Raw genomic sequence first — 22,811 nt, forward strand, 5'->3', positions numbered from 1 at the left:
CTTGAGCTTAAAAATGTTCCTTTGCTCCTTTAGCCAAAAGAGAAAGGAACTTAAAGCCACTGAAAGTTACAAAGAAACTGCAGCAACAAATTATCTCAATCAGAAGCTTCGGTGTTTCAAAGCCACACTTGGAGGGAAGATCTTGACTACAGAAAGTTATGATCAGGCAGAAAAGGCAATAGTTTGTTTCGTTCAGAAACACAGATTTAAAAATTAAATTGCCTCACTGACACGTGGCTCAAACAACATTGCCAAGGACAGTGCACTCTAGGAGTTGGATCCTGTACTAGATGGTGGCCTTCTTGGAGTTGGAGGTCGTTTACATCGGTCAGCGTTACCATCAGAAAGCAAGCAGCCTGTTATCCTGGCAAAAGAGGTGCATGTGTCCCAGCTCATTTTACACCATGTTCATCGACAACTAAGACACGCAGGTAGAAACCACATGTTGCACAGGCTTCGACAGAAATATTGGATAATTGATGCCAACTCCACTGCTGCAAGAACGACAGTTACAGAATTCACAGTCTGCAGACGTTACAGAGGAAAACTTGGACAGCAGAAGATGGCAGACCTCCCTGAGGAAAGGATGTTGCCAGACAAGGCTCCTTTTACAGATGTTGGAGTGGATTATTTCGGCCCCCTGGAGGTCAAAAGAGGAAGAAGCCTTCACAAAAGGTATGGAGTGATTTTCACCTGCCTGACCAGTCGTGCTGTGCACCTGGTGGCACGTAGGCTGTGTCTCAATTCAGGTTCTGCACCCTTGAGGCCGAGTGTCCTCCGTCTGAAGGAAGCGTTCTTAGACTTCCCAGCCTAGAAGGACGGACCAAACCCCGCCTCCTCGGTAACCACACGGGACGGTCTAGCCTTCGGCGTATTTCCTTGTTTCGTCACCGCCGTTCCCTCCGGCTGGCCAACCCCGGAAGTGACGTTTTTATAGCATCAAGCTAACCATTGGTTCGCCATCTAACGATGCCGTTGGATGATCAAATAAATAAAATCCTAGGTTAAAAACTGGATACTTTATGTGAAACTTCAATATTTAGATTTATATGTCGTGTCTTTGCCAGTACATGCCGCTAATTTCAGCTGACTTCCCAGGATCCCACGATGCTTTGCAGCAGCACGCAAAGCATCATGGGATACCCAAGTGCGCGAAGGATAGTAGCGGTGTATCCTTGGAATCGGCCAAAACTAGTGCGTATTTCCGAGGGTGCATTTTCAGCGTCCTAAGCACCCTCGGGAATTGGGACAAGCCTTGGCGCAGTGCTATGACGCAACTTCCTTCCAAAATGCGCACTTCGAGGGCGCAGACCCTGAATTGAGACACGGCAAAACTCTGTATACAAACTCTTGCATTGCATTAATGCCATCCGCAGATTTATTTGCAGAAGATTTCCTGTGTCAACTTTGAGGTCCGATAATGGCACCAATTTCGCTGGAGCCAAAAAAGAGTTGAAACAAAATCTTGTGGAGTTGAATAATGAAAAAATCCAAGGTGTTTTAATTCAAGATGGGATTAAATGGAGTTTTAATACACCAACAGCCTCACATCAAGGTGGCATTTGGGAGCGTTTCATTCATTCAGTAAAAGGCAAACTCTCTTCTCAATAAGTGGACAAAACACAAATCGTGTTCCAACCTGCATCTCCACTCTTCTGTTTGGCTTTTGTTTTCTCATGGTTTCAAGTTACACTTTTAAAACCAAAGTCTGCCAAATGAAACTGACTATCATGCCCTCAAATCAGTCAACCAGCGTGTCTAGGACAAGTCATCACCCCACACACCTAGAAAATGCAGGCTGCGGCTGATAAACCAGTCAGTCAAAGTAAAGTTTCATTAATTCTTGATTTATACTTTTGGTAGTGCCAGTTGAGTAAGCTCTGTTTACAGATATCTGTTAGTTTGGGTGTGTCACTTTGAAAGAATAAAAGCGGGTGTCTTTACTTGGAAGTTGTGCGCAGAAATCTCACAACCTTTTCCAAGATTGCAAGGCTGCAAGACGGAGAGAAAGTAAGTTTCATTCCATTAGTTTATTATCTTACTTTTTTAAAAAGTGTTGCGTTCATCTGCATGTGACACATTTCTGACGTTTTTAAGTATGCTATGTCTATGGATTTTAAGATATTAAACTCTATACATAATTTATTTGTGGTTTCATGATTGATTTATTATTCTAATAACTTATTTCTGTAGTTTATTCTAAGGTTGTAATAATACAATCTAGAGCAGGGGTCGGCAACCTTTTGTTTACGTTTCTGAGTAAATGCACATATTTTTGAAGATGGCTTTGTGTAATCTCTCTTTTTTTTCAAATGCTTTTCTTAACACGCTCGGATTTTGTTTATTTTTTAAGTCCTCAACTTGTAAACGGGGCCATAAAATTTCTAAAATGTATTTCCACATTATTAGTTGCCCCCCACCCCCACCCTAAGGGGAGCTACTACAGAGGTGCAGAAGAGCCACATGTGGCGGCAATCACCGCTTCTCCTGCAGCCTGCCTTTCAATGTAAACGCCCACTCAGTCACCCTCTCTTCGCGAGAACTCACAGAAGATGATTCATGGCACATGCATTATTTATCTTTCTCGATCAGAAAGGAATTAGATTACATAAAAACTATACTTTGACACTACTTGAGTGTTTGAGTGTGACCTCAGAAACGTGTAGGTTATAGCAGTGGTTCTCAAAGACTAGTGTAGCACGAGGTAATGTCAAATTTCACTTAATTGGTCTAAACAAGCAATAATAACGTTGTATTTTTCAGTGACTGCGCTTTGAAATGAACGTGAGCCTGTATTACCTGATATTGTCATTATCAGGCTAAAAAGTGTCATTTTATCATATTTTTGGTTAGTGGTGCCAGAGGATTTTTTTGTTCAATGTAAAAAATGTGCCATGGCTCAAAAAAGGCTGAAAAACACACTGTCAAATAAAAGTTTGGTTTAACTACCCAGAGAACGCTTCTTTTATACATACATACATTTAGCAAGGGTCCTGCCCTCACCCTTCCCTCATCTTGCACCACCATGTTTGTGAGGCAGCCCGGTGAGGACAATCCAGTCTGACTGAGGTGATTGCAACCATTCCCAGCTGTCAATGAGCCATGGTGGATGGACCAAGCAAGCCATTGGTACTCACACTGACAAATATAGTCAACTTTGAGGAACAAATTCATCTCACGTGCACGTCTTTCGTAGTTGTGAAGAGCCCACAGAGCCAGGGGGAGACTGCACAAACCTCACGCAGAAAGGCCCCCATATCCCAGGGATCAAATACACAAGCCAGTCTAAACAGCTGCATAGAAACTGAGAGAAAATAAATATATGTTAAGAGGGTTGAGTGTCTTGAATTGTGTCATGTGAGAACCAATCAACTTGTACTTGTTCAACGCTAAATCACATCCAAAGACGTCTCAAAGTGCTTTGTACAATCAGAGAAAAGGGAACCAACTGGGCCCCCAGAGCAAGCAAAGTCCGACAGAGGCCAGGAAAAACTCCCCTGTGGGAAGAAACTTAGAGCAGATCCAGACTCCAGAGGGCCGTCATCTGCCTATGACCAATGTTAAACATAGATGTGTTTCTTTTATGGGAGTTACATTTTGGAATGGGCTCAGTGATGATTTGAAAATGTCGAATTTTTTTTTTTTTTTTTTAATATTAAAGGTCAAAATATTTCATGATTATAAGGATAAGCAATTGACTTGGGAATAATTGAAGAGGAATAATACAAAGCATATTTTGTTTTGTTTTGTGTCTTTTTCTTGTTGTCTCTGTATTACTAATATTCTGGGTAATATTATGGACTCTACAGATTGGGCAAAAATAAGTCTCGGCTACTGGCAACCTACTTCCTTTTTTGGTTTACAGAGTTGTTTTATTTTTGTTGTGAGCATATATGTTGTGCAAATTCATCATGTTGTTGACCAGGTTACATTTCATAAATGTGCTATAAAACACTTATTTATCATCGGCATTTTTTCATAACATGTTAATATCTTGTTTCTCTGTTTTATTCCATCTTTATTTGCACTTCTTTTCATTCAATATTTTTACTTCTCTTTGCACTATTTTTTGTTGCTGTAATGATGCAAATTTCCCCGATGTAGGATTAATAAAGGCGCTCTATTCTATTCTATTCTATTCTATTCTACTTTTGTCCGTGGAGTGCATTTCAATCCTCTGCCCTTATTTCTTTATTCAGAGACACAATGGCAACACTGTCCCCTCTTTCCAAGGCCAACACAGCCTTCGCTCTGGACTTGTTGACAAAGCTGAGTGACGAGGACAAGACCAAGAATGTCTTCTTCTCCCCCTTCAGCATCTCGTCGGCCCTGACGATGGCGCTGCTGGGGGCCCGAGGCAACACGGCTCAACAGATGTCAGAGGTAACCCAGTCGCACACACTTGGGCTCAAGACAAGTTGTCTTTGGGTGAAGTTAGTGACTTGGTGAGTTGGTTAAGGACATGTGCCCTCAGCAATATACTGGCCTGCACAATCTCCATGCGGCACATCACCCGTTTTTATGCACCACACACCAAAAAAGGTGAGATAGATAGATTGATATATAGTGTATGCACTGTATATCTGCTGTATATCGAGCACTCAGGGGTTTCCCTTGACAACGTTGTGGCAAAAGTAGGAAGCATCAGCAATGTCATTGAAATGCATTGATTCTGTGTTGTTTCTGGACTTTTCCTCCACTAACTTCGTACAGAGGTAACACAAGTTTTCAAGTCTTGGTTTGCAAGACTTGATTTAAGATTTTTGCAAACTCCATGCCAAACTTCCAGAGGTAACACAAAACCAACCTGGGGCACAAGCGATGAACTTAAGATGGAAGCTATTCCGATAAACTGGACCATGACCATGGAGGAGGAGGCTTGGCGTTTCATTTGAATATGGAATAAAACAAAAATGCAACACTCTCACGTCCTGTTAACTAAAGGTTAAGTGCACCTGGCCAGTTCTCAGTTCAATGTGCTGGTACAGGAAACACTGATCCTGCCAAGTGCTACTTGGAGCTTGGGTCGACACAGGTGTAACATGATAGCAATTTGTGTGCAAGTCTTGAACGTTGCATGACAGCTTGCTTGTAAACCAACAATTTTCAAGGAAAATTCATGGAGAAACGAGGTCCTCATGCTTAGACAGCAACCTAGCTAAAGTTTGATCAGTCAATTGACAGTTTTAATGCATTTCTGTAACAGTTGCCTTCTCTCTTCACAGGGGTTAAAAGCTAAAGATAGTCCAGATGATGTTAGCGCTGGCTTTAAGAAACTACTGAGTGAGCTGAACAAGCCAGGGGCTCCGTATGCTCTCAGTGTTGCCAACCGACTGTACGGGGAGCAGTCTTTCCATTTCCTGAAGGTGTGTGTGGTATAAGCACGCATACAAGTGTGTGAATATATATATATATATATATATACATATATATATATATATGTATATATATATATATATATGTGTGTGTGTGTGTATATACACACACACACACACACATATGTACATATATATGTATACATATGTATGTATATCTGAGTGTATGTATATATATACATGTATATATGTATATATATATATATATATATATATATGTATATATATATATACATATATATATATATATGTATATGTATATATATGTATATATACATATATATATGTATATATATATATATATATATATATATACATACACTCAGATATTCATACATATGTATACATATATATGTACATATGTGTGTGTGTGTGTGTGTATATATATATATACATGTATAATATATATTTACATTAGGGCTGGGCAAGTTAACGCGTTATTATCTTAACTCATTTATTTATAAACGCGGACAATTACTTTAACCCGCATTAACGCATGTTGCTCACGTGCTGTAGGAGCTGTCAGTAGGGATGGGCTATATATCGCCCATCCCTAGCCGTGAGCTTCTACTGTTCATATTTGTGAGTGCACTTCTTTAACACCTGGGAAGGGTGTGTGTGTCACTGTGGGTTGTAGCCACAACACTATTTAATGACATTCACCTGTGGGCCTCGGATGCCTTGGTGTGGTGGGGTGAGCGTCGGAGGTCATTGTGATAAAGAATAAAATAAATAAAAAAAATAAAAAAGAACCTCGAAGCAAGACTGGAATTATTTTAGCATGCGCGTCAACAATTAATCCTTCGTTAACCCACCGCGGCTTATTTATTTATTGATCGCCAGTTAGCCGCAATACGTGCTTTTATTTTGTAAAAGTGTGTTGCTGGCTGCTGCAGAACCAGAAAAGGAATGACTTCGTTAAAATAAAAGTGCACTATACACTTCTTTTAACTTCATTATTGGATTTTGCGTATACAGTGCGATTAATCATTATTAATCAGGGAAATCATGCAATTAATTACGATTAAAATTTTTAATCGTTGCCCAGCCCTAATGTATATATATATATATATATATATATATATATATATGTATATGTATATATATATATATATATATATATACATATATACACACATACACACACACACATTAAAGTATGTATACAGTATATATACACGCACAAACACATATATACGTATATAAATAAACATTATATATACATTTATATTTATATACATATGAATATACATGTCAAGTCAAAGGTGATTGCATTGAATTAACGGTTAAATCACCCATCCTAAGTAAGTCAGTCAGGAATATCCACTCCTTGAAAGTAACTTATTGGTTTTTCAGGAGTACCTGGAAAGCATCAGCAAGTACTACGGTGAGCTGGAGTCTGTGAATTTCAAGAGCGAATTTGAAGCAGCAAGACTGAACATCAACAACTGGGTGGAGGAACAAACTCAAGGTGTTTTTTTTCTAGAAATGTATCAAATGTTTTCCTTAATTTGTGAAACATCACAACTCATCCATGTCCATGCTATCTTTCAGGAAAAATAAAGGATTTGCTGGCTAATGGTGTGTTGGATAGCACGACCAAGCTGGTGCTGGTTAATGCCATTTACTTCAAAGGCACCTGGGAGAAGATATTTAAGGAGAGCAACACTTGCGAGGCCAAGTTCAGAATCAACAAGGTAACACCGATCAGTGAAGTGACATCTGCATATATATATGTAGGGAAAGGTGGTGGACAAATTCCAGTTTTCAATCTCAGGAATGGCTATCCCATCCATCACGGAGCAACCTGTCAAGAGCTTGGGGAAGCTCTTTGACGCTACCTTGAAAGACTCTGCTGCCATCCAGAAGTCTACCGAAGAGCTAGGAGGGTGGCTCACAAAGGTGGACAAGTCCGGCCTGCCTGGCAGATTCAAAGCTTGGATCTACCAGCATTCCATCTTGCCCAGAGTCTTGTGGCCTCTCCTTGTGTATCCAGTCCCAATAACAACGGTGGAATCGCTTGAAAGGAAGATCAGCAGCTTTCTGCGGAGATGGCTGGGTCTCCCTCGCAGCCTCAACAGCGCTGCCCTGTATGGGTCAAGCAACACCTTGCAGCTACCATTCAGTGGGCTTACTGAAGAATTTAAGGTGGCACTTACAAGAGAAGCCCTACAGTACAGGGATTCCAAAGACTGCAAGGTCTCATCAGCTGGGATCGAAGTGAGGACAGGAAGGAAGTAGAAGGCAGCCAAGGCAGTGGAGGTGGAGTCCTGCCTAAGGCAAAAGGCACTGGTGGGGGTCGTGGCGATCGGAAGAGCAGGCTTGGGATACTTTCCAAAGACCCAAGTCAGCCAGGCCCTGGGCAGAGACAGACACCAGCTACTCAAGGAAGAGGTCCGAGCAGGCCTGGAAGAAGAGCGAGTGGGCAGAGCAGTGGGACTCCGGCAGCAGGGAGAATGGACTAGGTGGGAGGGCACGTTGCAGCGTAAAGTCACCTGGTCTAACATCATGCACGCAGACTTCCACTGCGTCCGGTTCCTGGTGCAGGCAGTGTACGATGCCCTCCCTAGCCCAGCAAACCTCCATGTGTGGGGAAAGAGTGAGACACCTTCATGCCCCCTTTGCTCTGGAAGAGGCTCCTTAGAACATCTCCTCAGCAGCTGCCCAAAGGCCCTGGCCGATGGTCGCTACCGTTGGCGTCATGATCAGGTGCTCAAGGCAGTGGCTGAGACTATAGCCTCAGCCATCAGCAGCTGCAACAACATCGCGCTCCGAAGAAGGCAATCCCCTTCATCAAAGCAGGAGAGAGACCCTGGGCAGGTCCACCGAAAACAACAGGCCTCCTCCACACAGCTTCTGATTGGCACCTGCTCGTCGACCTGGGAAAACAGCTGAGGTTCCCCAAGCACATAGCTGCAACATCGCTCCGGCCAGACATGATCATCACCTCTGAGGCTTCGAAACGCCTGATCATGCTGGAGCTTACAGTTCCCTGGGAAGAAAGGATCGAAGAAGCCAACGATAGGAAACAATCTAAGTACCAGGAACTAGTGGAGGAGTGCCGGGGCAGGGGCTGGAGGACATTCTATGAGCCCATAGAGGTTGGCTGCAGAGGCTTTGCAGGACGCTATCTCTGCAAAGCACTCAGCCGTTTGGGTGTTTCAGGGGCGGCCAAGAAGAGAGCCATCCAGTCCGCAAGTGAAGCTGCAGAGAAAGCCACAAGGTGGTTGTGGCTGAAAAGGGCAGATCCGTGGGTTGCTACTGGGACGCAAGTCGGGACTTGATCACCCAGGCTGGGTCGCCTGGTGGGAGGGTATCTGATGTTCAAAGACCCGAAATACCCGATGAGCCCAGGAATCACATCACTGATGATACGGTCCCAGTGCATCCATGAGATGTTTCTTTAAAGATATATGTATATATATATATATGTATATATATATATATATATATATATATATATATATATATATATATATATATATATATATATATATATATATATATATATATATGTATATATGTAGATATATTGTCATAACCCGGCTCACAATATGTATATATATATATATATATATATATGTGTGTGTGTGTGTGTGTGTGTGTAGAAAGAGAGAGAAGAGAGAAATAGTTCTTTTTTTTCATTTCTTGATGAACTGGCAGCGGATAGGTGATCGGCCCAGATGAGCTAAAGGCAATCAGATGGACCAGTGACAGGTGTGTCAAGGGAGCAGGGGTAGTCCCTCCCAGGCCAGCTGCCAGACAGGGGAGACAGAAGACAACATGAAGGGTGGAGGGGAAATAGGAAAAACAACTGCAGATCCCAACCGATACCCTTCAAACGCTGCAGTTTAAACCCTGCGATAAACATCACTGCAAAAGGTGATTTCACATAGTTCCTTCATGTTAACATATTTTTGTATTTCCTCCTTGGAGAATGACAAGAAGCTGGTGAAGATGATGTTCCAGGAGGATAAATTTCCCTTCACCTTCATTCCTCAAGTCAACTGCCAGGTCCTAACAATTTCTTGCTATTTACGAGCCGCCAGAAATATCGATTTCTGATCAGAAAAAAAAGGAATTACAACAATCATGCTTGAAATGCTCCCTTGAACAGATCCTGGAGTTGCCTTACAAAGGAAAAGATCTTAGCATGTTCATCTTTTTACCTCAAGAAGTAGCGGACGGTACTACAGGCCTAGAGAAGGTGGGACAGAAGCTTCGACATACATTTGAAAAAAACAAAAAAAATAATGAGACATTCAGAAAAGTGATAAAGTCATTCAAATATTCAAATCAACCACCAGCTGGAGAAGGAGCTGACCTATGAGAACTTCGTGGAGTGGACTCAACCGACCAGGATGGACGTTGTCGAGGTCCAGGTGAAGATGCCAAGGTTCAAGATGGAGGAGGAGTACGGACTGAAAGAAGTCCTGGTCAGCATGGGGATGGTCGATGCCTTCAGTGCCTCACTGAGCGACTTCACTGGTAGGACACTTGACTTGTTCCAAACTTGAAACAAATCTTATTCTTACTTGTATGAATGTGATTTTTATTTTTGTTCTATATCAGTGGTGTTTGACTGGTGGGCCCACAATGGGTGTGACAGGGGGGCTGGAGCAGGAGCAGATGGATGGAGTGTTTTGGTGACCCACCTCAAATATATCATGAGATATGTAGAAAACATAAAAGGTGGGACAGAAGCTTCGACACACATTTAAAAAAAAAATAAATAATGAGACAATTTCAATTGACATTTTCAATGTCAATTGAAAATTAACCAGAACAAAGTTACAACAAAATCAGTGTCTTTGAAGCCCCACGGTATTTAGCTCTTTATTGAAATGACTCTGAAAACACTGAAAAACAGATGAAATACAGCTTTTATTTGATGACTTATACGATATGTATATATATATATATGTCTATATATATATATATATATATATATATATATATATGTATATATATATACACATGTAGAGAGAGAGAGAGAGAGTGCGAGAGAGAGAGAGAGATGTGTGTGTATCTACACATATACTGTAGATATATAAAGAGGAAAAGGCCAAGTGAGGAGAAATAAGAACCCACAACTTGTATGAAAAAATAAGCACCTGTGGCAACCAGAAAACTAGGTCCGACAAGGCCACCCCAGGAATTGCACCTGGAGAATTAAGTTGACCTCTGCTAGATTAATTACAAAACAAAGGGAGGCACACAAGTTTATTTTTTTTTTTACCAACGAAGCTTAGAGACGTGGTTCCATGCAACAACAAAAAAAATCTTTATTACAGCACTCAAATCATTTCACGATAAAATATACCATAGGGGAACAAGGGAAGAATATTCAACATAAAACCAATTAACAGACAATCACATCAATTTGACAATAACAACAGCAACAATAAACATGACAACCATAAGCAAAAAAAAAAAAAAAATGAAATAAAATAAATCCCTCAATCCCACAGTTCAGAATAAAAGAGAAACTAAACCTGGCTAACACGGGTGCCTCTGAGAGGTAGCTATGCCCAAACGACCCAACGTGGACAGCGGCTGCAGCGCCCGAGCGTGCCACAGCAGGAGGAAGCGGAGGGGGCAGCACAGTCACACCGATCCCAGCGTCCACCACAAAGCCTTCCATGTAGTTGGACCGTATGCGAGGTTTCAGAGCGATTTCAGCCTCGCAAAGCAGCACCCCTGCCGGCCCTATAATGCCACACAACGTTTAACAAATAATACCAGGAGTCCTACTACTAACTTTATCTCAAAGCACAGTCACTCCATAATGACATGGTTGTTTTTTTGGTCAGACCATTTAAGTGAATTTGGATCGTTGTGTGTCGCAGCACAGTGGTTGAGACTCACTGGTTTAGATTATAATGCAACACATTTGTCAAATATATCTCCCTTTTTGCCTCCTCTCTGACAGGCATGTCTCCAGTCCACGGCCTGTTTATTTCAAATGTGGTCCACAAGGCAATTGTCGAGGTCAATGAGAAGGGAACAGAAGCTGCTGCTGCAACTGGTGTGATCATCAAACAACAGATGTACATACCTCCAAAAAAGTTCACTGCAGACCACCCCTTCCTGTTGTTCATTCAACACAACCCCTCCAGGAGCATTCTCTTTGCTGGCAGATGCTGCAACCCAGAGTGAGATCTGCAGCTCTGTGGGTGATTTTAATCTGTACGCTACGCCTCTTTCAGCATTGTTTTTTTTTGTTTGTTTGTTTTTTCCTCAGCGGCAGCCGGTCATTTTTTTCGCGAAATAAATACGAAACGATAGAACAAATAAAAAAAATGCTTTGAAGGCTTGTGAACGAGCCGAGGACGTGCAGACAACGCGGCGTTTGTTTACAACACAGGAAGAAGTACAGCTTCTTCTTCTTGCACTACTCTTTCCAGAAAATGAGCAACTCCGCGCATGCCCAAATGATTCATTCTGAATAAACACTTTTCTGGCAAACAACAATAAAGACATGAATTGCCCTGATTGAAAACTCATTTACTGATGCTTGACTCAATAAACTCAGTGTGTGTGCGCGTGTGTTTGTGTATATATGTATACTTTATTAGCTTAATAATAAGTGATAGGGCTTGCTGTCTTAGTCTAATAATTTTAATCAACGTTGGATAACATTGTACTCATGGGCGTGGTAGTGGGGGGGGAAATGGACCTGAGTACCCAGGGCCCCAGCAGGGAGAGGGGCCCATGAAAATCCAGAATTTCTTTTTGTGTGTGTGTGTGTGAGGTTTTTGTTTCAAATGAATTGGGCCCTTCAATTAATTGGTGTCATAAATTATTTCAAATGTATTGATAACATCAACTGAGAGAATGAACAGTCCTCCAACCATTTTGGACATTCTGGGACCGTCGACAGCATCAGTGAGCCCAGATTGAATGACTACTTGAGTGCGAGACATCATGCTGCCCAAAAAACACAAGTTGGGGTGCCAAAAGAGGAAAGAAGAGTTGTTGGTATATATATATATATATATATATATATATATATATATATATATATATATATATATATATATACATATATATATATATATGTATATATATATATATATATATATAGTGTGTGTGTGTGTGTGTGTGTGTATATGTACATATATATATTAGAGCTGTCAGTCGATTAAAAAAATTAATCCGATTAATCGCATGGTTTTCCATAGTTAACTCATGGGAGTAGGCAAATACTTGCTTTCTGCAAATGCAGCATGTTTATTCGTGTTGGAGCAATGACAAGTACTACTAACAAAACAAAAGATGCACAGGTTTGTGTCATTCAGTTGTGTGTGTGTGTGTGTATTTGTTTAATCTCTCTCGCACTCTTATACAATGTTCTGACAAATATAACATACAAATATGAAATTTTTAGTTTTAGTTTATTTTGAAAATTCACCGGATTTTCTTGTTTTTTTTTTTTTTGAGCGACTTCCTCCACAATTGACGAGGATCGCTCGCGGCTCGCGCACAAAATAGAGCAGGCGCCGAAACGACAACTGCATGGCGCGAGCCGCGCCTGTTCGCGTCAAGTGTGAACCACCACATTGATTGACGTGGGCGCTGAATGGAAGCGCTCGGCGCTTCGCTTCCACGTCCAGTGAACTGACGTTAAATGCATGGCACGATCCGCGAGGGGAGCCGCGCGCCTGTTCGCGCCTGGTTTGAACTACTACTACAATTTCAGACAATTCTGATGTAGCATTTCAAAGTAAAGTTCATCCAAAAATGTGATTTTATTGTTGTACTGTACTGGATTTCCGATTAATATTTCTGAAAAATTCCGAGTTTTCACGACAAGATTCCACCGCAGGCTGGTAGTACAACTCCCCAGAATAGTCCACACTCAATTTCAGACAATTCTGATGTAGCATTTCAAAGTAAAGTTCATCCAAAAATGTGATTTTATTGTTGTACTGTACTGGATTTCAGATTAATATATCTGAAGAATTCCTAGTTTTCACGCCATGATTCCACTGCAGGCTGGTTGTACACCTCCCAAGAATGCTCCACAATAATTTTCAGACATTTCTGATGTAGCATTTCAAAATAAAGAACATCCAAAAATTGCTATTTTATTGTTGTGCTGTACTGGATTTCAGATGAATTTTTATCTACAAAGCAAATATTTTACATGGTCCTTCGAGCCGGATTGGATCAATTCAATGGATAGAGCACGCGCCCAACCCTATAGACGGCCAGCACGTTCCCTGAAACCACCAGGATATCTGTCAGATTACCAGACCTCATTCCCTAGCTTGCCTTCAGGAGCCATTGCTGCTATTCCTCCACCTCCACACCCCCAAGCTACTCCCCAACCATCTCAGCCTTCTGATGAAGCCAGCCAGATACACACACCTTCAGCTGAGAGAAATTTGGCTACGGATGAACAAGTTGCATTACCTCTCAAACTCTCCAGTGCTGCTAATGAAAGAGAAAGAAGGGAAGAAGCTGGAAACATGGATATGGCAGTTATGAGAGCAGAAATTGAGCAGATTAAAGGTCTCATTTTGGATTTGGGAAAAGCGGTTAAGGCCCTGGGGGAGAAGGTTGAGAGACAGTCATATTCTCCTTCCTCCTGTTCATCAGTTTCTCTGGACCCTGACTCAGCCGATGAGCCCCCACCACCTTATATACGTCCAAATCCTCCTGCTGTGGTTGCAGAATTGCAGAATTGCAAGACATGTTATGTGAGCATAACATCCCATTAAATCAGCCTAATAATCCTCCCTCGCGACCTGCACCCAGTGGCCCTCGCTCTCTGCCGCCATCTCCTGGTTGTTTACTGCCTACACCACGGCCTGTAAGGCCCAAATCCAGCCAGGCCACACAGACCAGTCTGTCCTCTGAGCGTTCTTCCATACAACAACCCTACCTTGAAGCTTCAAGTGAGCATCCAGACACACAGCAGCTATGTTCCAGAGCCTCTACAACATCCTGTCATGACGGGCCACCTTTGGATTTAACAACTACAAACCATGAGCATTCTCACCATCATCGCACCACTGCAAGAATAATAAGCCAACCACTACAGCCTTTTCCTGGGCAGCAGGACTTCCACCCTGCTGTCACACCAGCTCTGCAGAGGTACGACCCTCCTCGGCGGAATGCTCCTTTACTTTAACTTCTCATGTCCTGAGACCCGCTCCAAATTTATCTCAAGCTTCCTTCAACCCTGCTGTGCTTCCTGGTGTGTCTGGTGGTGAGCCGATAGCATTTTCTGCCATGCATCACCCTGTGAGAAAAGAAACTATGCTGGCAATGGCCCCTGCCTCCCAGCCTCCTCAGCTGGCAATGCCCCCCCCCCACCCCCCCTTCAATGAACCTCCCAGCATCAGCATTTGAATTTGTTAATCCTCACAATGTGCAGGCCGCTTGCATGCATCCCCCGACTGCTGTCAACCCTGTTGAACCTCCCTACCAGCGGCCTCATGCTCCTTCGAATGATTATCAGCTGCCTCCAGCCTTTTCACATCAACCTCCCTTACCACTCCAGGCAATTGTGAGATGTGAGATCAATTGTATCCTTGCGCAGCCCCCTCTCTGAATGTTCAGGGCTCAGATTACCCCAACCGACCTCAGTCGGTTTTTCCAAACCCACCGCAGCCATCACTAAGGTCAAGCAGAGTCTCTCATGTTGCAGCCCCCTCCTTTCCATACTTTACTCGAGATGACCCAAGACAGTTTGCCCTGCTTAAGATGGCTCTGACAAACCTTATGTCCGATGATGAAAGTGAGCACTTTAAATATCATGTCTTACTGGACCACTTGAAGTTGGACACTGCTTGTCACCTCGCTTTAGCCTATGCACATCATCCATTTCCTTACACCAGAGCGATGTCAGCCCTACAGCAGAGGTATGGCCAGCCACAGCCACTAGTGCTGAGGGAAATCGCCGCCATCCAGAATCTTCCCTCTGTTCGTCCTGGTGATTCTAGAAGCTTCAGCGACTTTGCTATTCGGGTCCGAGCTCTCGTAGGCATGCTGCAGTCCCTGGAATATGGTGAGGGAGATGCAGAGTTGGCTTGTGCATCCCATGTACAGCAGATACTGGGAAAACTCCCCTCTGAGCATGTTGCTAATTATGCCAGATTTACTCGTGCTTTAAAACCAGGCGTCCCTCATAACCTGATCGACTTCTCCAACTGGTTGGAGGAGGAAGCGGAGTGTCAGGCTATGGCTACACAAACACGTGAAAATCAAAAAGTACAAAGAGAGGAAAGGAAACCAGCAAAGCCCAGTTACTCAAAGTCCAGCAACCAAGTGGCCACCATACTCCATGGAACTAGTTACCCTCAGAAATATGCTCAGCAACCTGCGGTTGAGTTTACCACACGTCATGGTCAGACATGCCCCTTCTGTGGGGTCCCTGACCATCACCTGAGTGTCTGTCCAGATTTCCGTCAACTATCAGATGATACAATCAGGAAGTGGATCCAGCAGAAAGGACGATGCTGGAGATGCGCACGTGAGCACAGAGCCTCAAACTGTGACCTCAAGAAGCTTTGCCCGAAATGCAAAGGAAAGCACCTAGGAGTCCTTCATGAAGTGAACCAGCCACAAAGAGATTCAAGCACCTCCTGCCTCATTCGTTCTAGCTGCAGTACCCGAGTCCTCTTGAAAGTTGTCAAGGTTCTTCTAAGTTACAGGGGGTAGAACCTTGAAACTTATGCAATATTGGATGATGGTTCTGAGCGAACTATGCTGTTCGCAACTGCAGCCCGTTTTCTTGGTCTTGATGGGGCAGCTGAGTCTCTCATGCTGAAAACTGTCCGTCTGGGGACAGAGACTCTACCTGGTTCCAGAGTCACCTTCAACATCTCTTCAACATCAGATGCAGACAAGAAATTTGTTGTGAAGGATGTCTTCACTTCTGAGAGACTAGCCCTTGCCTCACAAACTTATCCTGCCCAGGTTCTTAAGAGGTTCAAACACTTGCGTGGCCTACCAATCCAGGCTTTCCAGAAAGTTGAGCCATTACTTCTTATCGGTTCTGATCACCCTCATCTGGTCTGTCCTGTGGAACGAGTTTGTTTGGGTCCAGGGGGAGGCCCAGCAGCTGTCCATACACGTCTTGGTTGGGCCTTGCAAGGACCAACGACTTTACCTGAGGACCACCTTGTCGCCTCAGGTTACCCTTCTCCAGAACCCAAATCGGAGGTTCAGTCCTTGTTTCTCTCCTGCACAGCCCCAGATTTAGACCTTTATCGTGCAGTTGAAAGGCTGTGGAAAATAGATGTCTTTCCTTATCAAAGTGAGAAAGTCAGCACACGTTCCAAACAAGACAAGAAGGCACTGGCTTGCCTTGACAGCAAGACGACAAGAGTGGAGGTTAACGGTGTCGGACACTACGCCACCCCACTGCTTCGCAAGACGAATGCCCCGGAACTGCAGTCTCCAAAGGAAGCGGTTCTACCAGCTCTCAGGCGCACTGAACGGAAACTGCTAAAGAACTCTGAAAAGGCAGCCATCTACAATCATGAGATTGACAAGTTGCTTGAAGCTGGATATGTGAAGAAGTTTAGCCCTGGGGACGTGGGCCAAACCCAGGAATCAGCCTGGTACATACCTCACCATCTTGTGGAACACAATGGCAAGCATCGTCTGGTGTTCAACTGTTTGTTTCATTACCAAGGGCAAGTACTGAACGAATATCTTCTTCCTGGCCCAGTTTTAGGCCCTTCCTTGATGGGTGTCTTGCTGCGCTTCCGTCAGCATTCCATTGCCATTTCTGGTGATATCAAAGCCATGTTCCACCAGGTCAGATTGCTGGCTGAGGACAGGCCACTCCTTCGTTTCCTCTGGCGAAACATGCAACGGGAAGAACCAGTGGAAGTCTATGAGTGGCAAGTTCTGCCCTTTGGTACCACATGCAGCCCTTGCTGCGCCACCTATGCCCTGCAGCGACACATGAAAGACAACCATGTTGGTCAGGAAGACATCTTAACATCAGTCCTATCTTCCTTTTATGTAGACAACTGTCTGCAGTTTCCCCACCAAAGAACAGGCCAGAAGTCTGTTGGACTGGCTGCGTGCCTTGCTTGCCTCTGGTGGCTTTGAGATCCGGCAGTGAATCAGCAACTCCCCCTCAGTTGTCCACCATCTGCCTAAAGAGGCCCGCTCGGAGAGCACTGAACTGTGGCTTAGTAAAGATTGGGCTGACCCCTGTGAAGGAACACTGGGCTTAGTGTGGCACTGCTCCTCAGATATGTTAGGGTACAAACACCGACCAGTTGAGTACCAGGCTCTCACCCTCCGCAATGTGTACAGGATATTAGCCAGCCAGTATGATCCCCTTGGGCTCATCATCCCCTTCACTACCCGTGCCAAAGTCCTGCTTCAGCAACTGTGGTCCAAGGAACGTGAGTGGGATGACCCGTGCCTCCCTGAAACCTTTGTCAGAGCTTGGATGTCATGGGAAAGGGAGCTTCCACATCTGGCTGAAATTAAACTCCCAAGGTGTTATGGACCCACCGAAGAACAAGACTCAGCAATAACCAGAGAATTACATGTGTTCTGTGATGCCTCTGAAGCAGCTTATGGTTCTGTTGCCTACCTGAGAGTAGTGAACTCAATGGGCCAGGTTCACATCTCCTTCGTCATGGCTCGTTCAAGAGTGGCACCGAGACGGCAGATCACCATCCCCCGCCTGGAGCTGTGCGCTGCTCTCACCGGAGCCCAGCTAGCCAGGATGCTGCAAACCGAACTCACTCTCCTTCTCCACTGGTTGGTGATGTGGACCGACTCCACTACGGTTCTCACCTGGCTGCAATCAGAGTCCTGCCGATACAAGATCTTCGTTGCCCATCAGCTCACAGAAATCCTGGAGTACACTAATGCCTCAGACTGGAGGTATGTTGACTCATTGAATAACCCAGCAGATGATATTACCAGAGGAAAGACCCTTGCCGACCTCGCGGTACCACACCGATGGAATCAGGGCCCCCCTTTCTTACATATGTCTCCCAATCAGTGGCCTGTGAATCCATCTGCCCCTTCCACTAATGCAGCAGACGAGTTGAGAAAATCTATGTTCTGCGGTACCACTCATGTCATACCAGCTAACGTTCCCTCTGACATCCTCCACTTCCAGAGCTGGGAAGACTTAGTGGTTGCAACCTCTCAACACATCTCATCCTTGGATGCAAGCTCCCAACCTCCTGAGAGATCACAAGTGGAGACCCTTCTTCTGCAGCATGGGCAGCAGGAGAGTTTTCCAGAGGAATATGCCTCACTACAGACGGGTACGGCCATCTCCACTCAAAGTCGGCTGAACAACTTAGCTCCAGAGTTCAATCACACTTCGAATCTGATCCGAGTGGGTGGTCGACTGCGCAAGAGTGAGGACCTGGATTATAACTGTATTCACCCTGTAGTCCTGGATCCAAAGTCCCACATCACACGACTGCTTATTAAGGAATACGACCACAAACTACATCATCCTGGTGCGGAGAGAGTCTTCGCCAGCCTCAGGAGGAATTATTGGATTTTGCGCGGGAGACAGGCAATCAGGAAACACCAATACACATGCACAGGCTGCAAAAGGTGGAAAGCAAACCCCCTGGTTCCGAGGATGGCTGACCTACCTCCCTCTCGCCTGCGGCTGTTAAAACCTCCTTTCTGGTCCACAGGCATGGATTGTTTCGGCCCCTTTTTAATAAAAATTGGCCGCAGACAGGAGAAGAGATGGGGAATACTCTTCAAATGCCTCACCACACGCTGCATCCACGTAGATCTGCTCACCAGCTTAGACACCGATAGCGTCCTTTTATCCTTTCGCCGCTTTGTAGCTCGCCGTGGAACCCCATATGAGGTAATTTCTGATCATGGCACTAACTTTGTCGGAGGGGAGAGGGAGCTCCAAAAGGCCTTCGACCAGTTGACCCCTGCCCTCCAGGAGGCACTTGAGCGATCCAAAGTCCGATTCTTGAGGAATCCCCCATGTGCTCCCCACTTCGGGGGAGTTTGGGAAAGAGAGGTGAGAGCTATTAAGGCTGCATTGCGTGTGACCCTGGGAAATCAAACTGTCACAGAGGAAGTGCTCAGAACTATCCTGACAGAAGTGGAAGAGATCCTTAACTCCAGGCCCCTCGGATACCTATCATCCGACGCTTCCGATCCTGACCCAGTTACTCCAAACCTTCTCCTCATGGGGCGGCTGGAGGCCGCCCTACCTCAAGTCGTATATGCCCGTCCGGAACTCTTAGGAACGAGGAGATGGCACCACAGTCAAGTCCTGGCCGACCAATTCTGGGCAAGCTTTGTCAAACACTACCTACCGACACTTCAATCACGACCAAAATGGACAATCGACAAACCAAATCTCACCCTGGATACTGTTGTTATGGTTGTGGATCCCAATCTGCCCCGTGCGTCATGGCCGATAGGGAAGATCCAAAAACTCCTCTCAAGCTCAGATGGCAGAGTCAGAGTCGCTGAAGTGCGGATAAAGGAAAAAACCTATGTGCGTCCTGTCAGTCGGCTGGTTGTTCTCACCGAAATCAAAGATGATGACCTGGAACCTCTTCCCCTGACCTAAGGATTTTCCTTCACGTCAAATATGTACACTGACATATTTGAGGGGCGGCTGTGGAAAATCCCCGACCTCCTCATTGCACCTTCATACTTCCCCCTCCTCTACCTGCATCCATCATGGCCAAGGAGGGCGGAGCTTAAGTTATATAGGAAGCCAGCTCTACAATGTCACACCCCTTTTCCCTGAGAACAAAGGAGCTAGCTGGCCGCATGTCAGGAGCCACAGCGTAGATGTCTGTACTGAGTCCGTGAAATGTGAGTTTATGTTATATTTCTGTATTTAGAAACTGATTATGTGCGGCCTGTTTATGTTCAGAGCGTTATTCCTTATTTCAAGAATGTTTGTTTAGAATAGAGGCCCTGTGTTGATTGGCTCAATATTTACCCTTTATTTTATTTCCTTCCATCAGAAAAACCAGTACAAACAATACCCTTTACAATAAACTATTGGATCATCACCTCATCTGCCTCCATCTGACTGTTTTAATAGACAGACCCATTGAGTTGATCACCCCCTGGAACCAGACTGTTAACTAGCCTTACATCTACAAAGCAAATATTTTACACCATTCCTTAACAACCCCCCATTTATTTTCTTGGTTGTCACAGATGGATCGACATGGAACCACTCAGGACAAGGACAGAGGTAGGAAGACCTTTTCCTCTTCTTGGGTGGAATGCCGAGGCCTCTCCACTTCTCAGTTTCATCGACTGGAGCTTCTCTTGATGGTCTGCCTTCCTCTTGCTGGATGGGCTCAAAAACCAGATTGACATCTGGAGCCTCTTTGACAATTGGTAGTACAGAATCTTCCTTCTCTGTGTAACGGGTGTGCAGGATAGTTGGTCTCAGAGATTACTTGAGGGCTGTGTTTTTCGTCTTTTATGTGCCTCATTAACGCAACGCAGAACTGTGTAATTTATTGTGATATATTAAAATACAGTCGCCAGAGCAAGAGGAAAGGCCAGGTTTTAAACTTTGTTTTCAGCCAGGCTGAGCTGGGGGTGTGGTTGAGCCGTAAAAGGAAGATAAATGATGGGGCAGAGGTCGATCCCTCTGTCATATGCAAGTAATTGATCCAGTCCAGACTACGTGTTGATTTCATGTTTTACAGGAGGGCAGGGGACTTGGATTTTTTTTTTTAATGAAATGTGGACTTTTAACGGTGCGTTGTGTGCGGTGACAAAGGGGGAATTATTTTTTTTAGTGACGTGCTTATTTAAAAGTTTTATTCATTTAGTTTGATTTATGATTTATTATGTAAATAAGAGCGGCAATTAAATTTTATTTTTTTAAATCAAAATCAAAAAATCTTCTTCTCTTTCTGAACTGGGCACCTGGTGGTTTTATTGGCCTTTTGTCCATGTGTTCTGCCCCAGCCGAGGGGGCGCTAGAACACAACATAGAATCTCTCCCCCTTCTCCCAGCTCTCAAGGAAGACTGCGTGTTAGTCCACAAAATGGATTTTATTCCCAGTCTCCATCTTTGCATAGGCATCGGGGAGGGCGTGGCCAAAATAATGAACAGAAGGGCTCTTTTAAAGACCTTCCCTCCCTATTGAAAGAACAAGAACAAAATAACAATGACACCCAAACTGAGCTCCTTGGCTAAACACTGGAGATGAAGGTTTCAACAGAAATGGCTTCCCTCCCCTCCAGGCTAGTGGACGATCTCAAAGAAGAAGTCGGGAAACTACCATGAGAACAAAGAAGAGACAGACTGAACACGGAGACTAGAACCAACACAAGTTCTGCTGTTGCTGCTGTACATGGCCTCCGGTTGAGAGCGAGAAGAAGAAAAAAAGAGAGAAGGAGGCGCTGTGGTCGTCCTCCAATAGTGGCACCAGCCAATCACTCTCCAGCACCTGGAACACCAAGAAGATCCACACAGGGCCGACAGCGCCACTCAGTGGCCAACAGGACACATTGCAGACGGGAAGAAAAACTGAACAGAAAACCGAGCTGACATTATAATTATATACACAAATATATAAACACGATACACCATTGACTTCTGTCCGTCAAAGAGCCAGAGTCCAGACTGATGTGATGGAAATAAATTCACATAGATACAGGAAAACATTCCTGGTTTGGTTTTGTTTTTTTGCCTTTTGCATTTTCACAAAACCCAATAAATTGAATGTAACTATAAGGGATCAATATTAATTTTATGAATGAAAAACAATTTATCTGGAAGCGGCAGTTTGTGTTGTGAGTCACTTTGTCTGTTCCAGATGAAGCATGTTTTATCTGATTGATTGATTTATGATCATAAACCAGAAATAAAGTCTCATAAAAAACAATATTTTCACCCTAAAATAAAGGTGTGATATCAACTACACAACCTTCACAACGCTGTCAGACTTTGACAAATTCATCTTTGTGCTTCACATGAGAAACCAGGTTGAGTTGGATGGAGAACTCTGAAGTGAGAGCAGATCAGTGTGTTGTTGATGTGTGAAACCTTCATGCTGAGATGTTCCAGCCGTGGATGATGAGAGCAGAAGCAGTGGTTGTGTTGCTGCTGCCTTCACTGAGCAGCTGCTCCAAGTCCTGCTTCTTCCACTGAGGATTCAGCTCCACCAGTGGCTTCTGGGATGTCCTGACCTCACACTCTCCAGTTGATAGTAGTGGGCTTAGTGGGGCTAAAAACACATCACAGTGTAGCAACAAAAAAACATTTCTAAATTTGAATACAGTATCTGGTACACAATCTAGTACAGTACACATACAGCCCTGTCGATGCCCCGCCCTGAGAGCCATATACCCCACTGTGATTGGTAGGTTTGTTAAGCTCCGCACACAACACTGTGAAGTGCCATTCTTATAAAACTCGCGGGCCGCACTAATATTAAACTTTCATATTAAGGTGCGGGCCACAAAATATCA

General features: G+C 44.2%; 1 protein-coding gene and 2 long non-coding RNA genes across 3 annotated transcripts in view; all 3 read left to right on the plus strand.

Annotated features, from left to right (window-relative positions):
- LOC142892577 (uncharacterized) overlaps window positions 1-22,811 on the plus strand; it is a 38,305-nt gene that overhangs the window by 13,402 nt on the left and 2,092 nt on the right. The gene's annotated exons all lie outside the window — the stretch shown is intronic.
- Window positions 1,347-11,630, plus strand: LOC142892569 (leukocyte elastase inhibitor-like). The gene is made up of 9 exons (XM_076032779.1): window positions 1,347-2,010; window positions 4,202-4,383; window positions 5,226-5,366; window positions 6,732-6,846; window positions 6,930-7,072; window positions 9,312-9,389; window positions 9,493-9,582; window positions 9,683-9,863; window positions 11,308-11,630. The coding sequence occupies exons 2-9, from the start codon at window positions 4,207-4,209 to the stop codon at window positions 11,532-11,534; spliced, it is 1,152 nt and encodes a 383-aa protein (XP_075888894.1). The 5' UTR covers window positions 1,347-2,010; window positions 4,202-4,206; the 3' UTR covers window positions 11,535-11,630.
- LOC142892579 (uncharacterized) lies at window positions 21,462-21,996 on the plus strand. The gene is made up of 2 exons (XR_012927460.1): window positions 21,462-21,745; window positions 21,785-21,996. It is a non-coding gene; the product is annotated as an uncharacterized LOC142892579 (long non-coding RNA).

Source organism: Nelusetta ayraudi, unplaced genomic scaffold (genome assembly GCF_046127955.1).
Source record: "Nelusetta ayraudi isolate G7.1 ecotype Tasmania unplaced genomic scaffold, CSIRO-AGI_Nayr_v1 ptg000037l, whole genome shotgun sequence".
NCBI classification, from domain to species: Eukaryota; Metazoa; Chordata; class Actinopteri; order Tetraodontiformes; family Monacanthidae; genus Nelusetta; species Nelusetta ayraudi.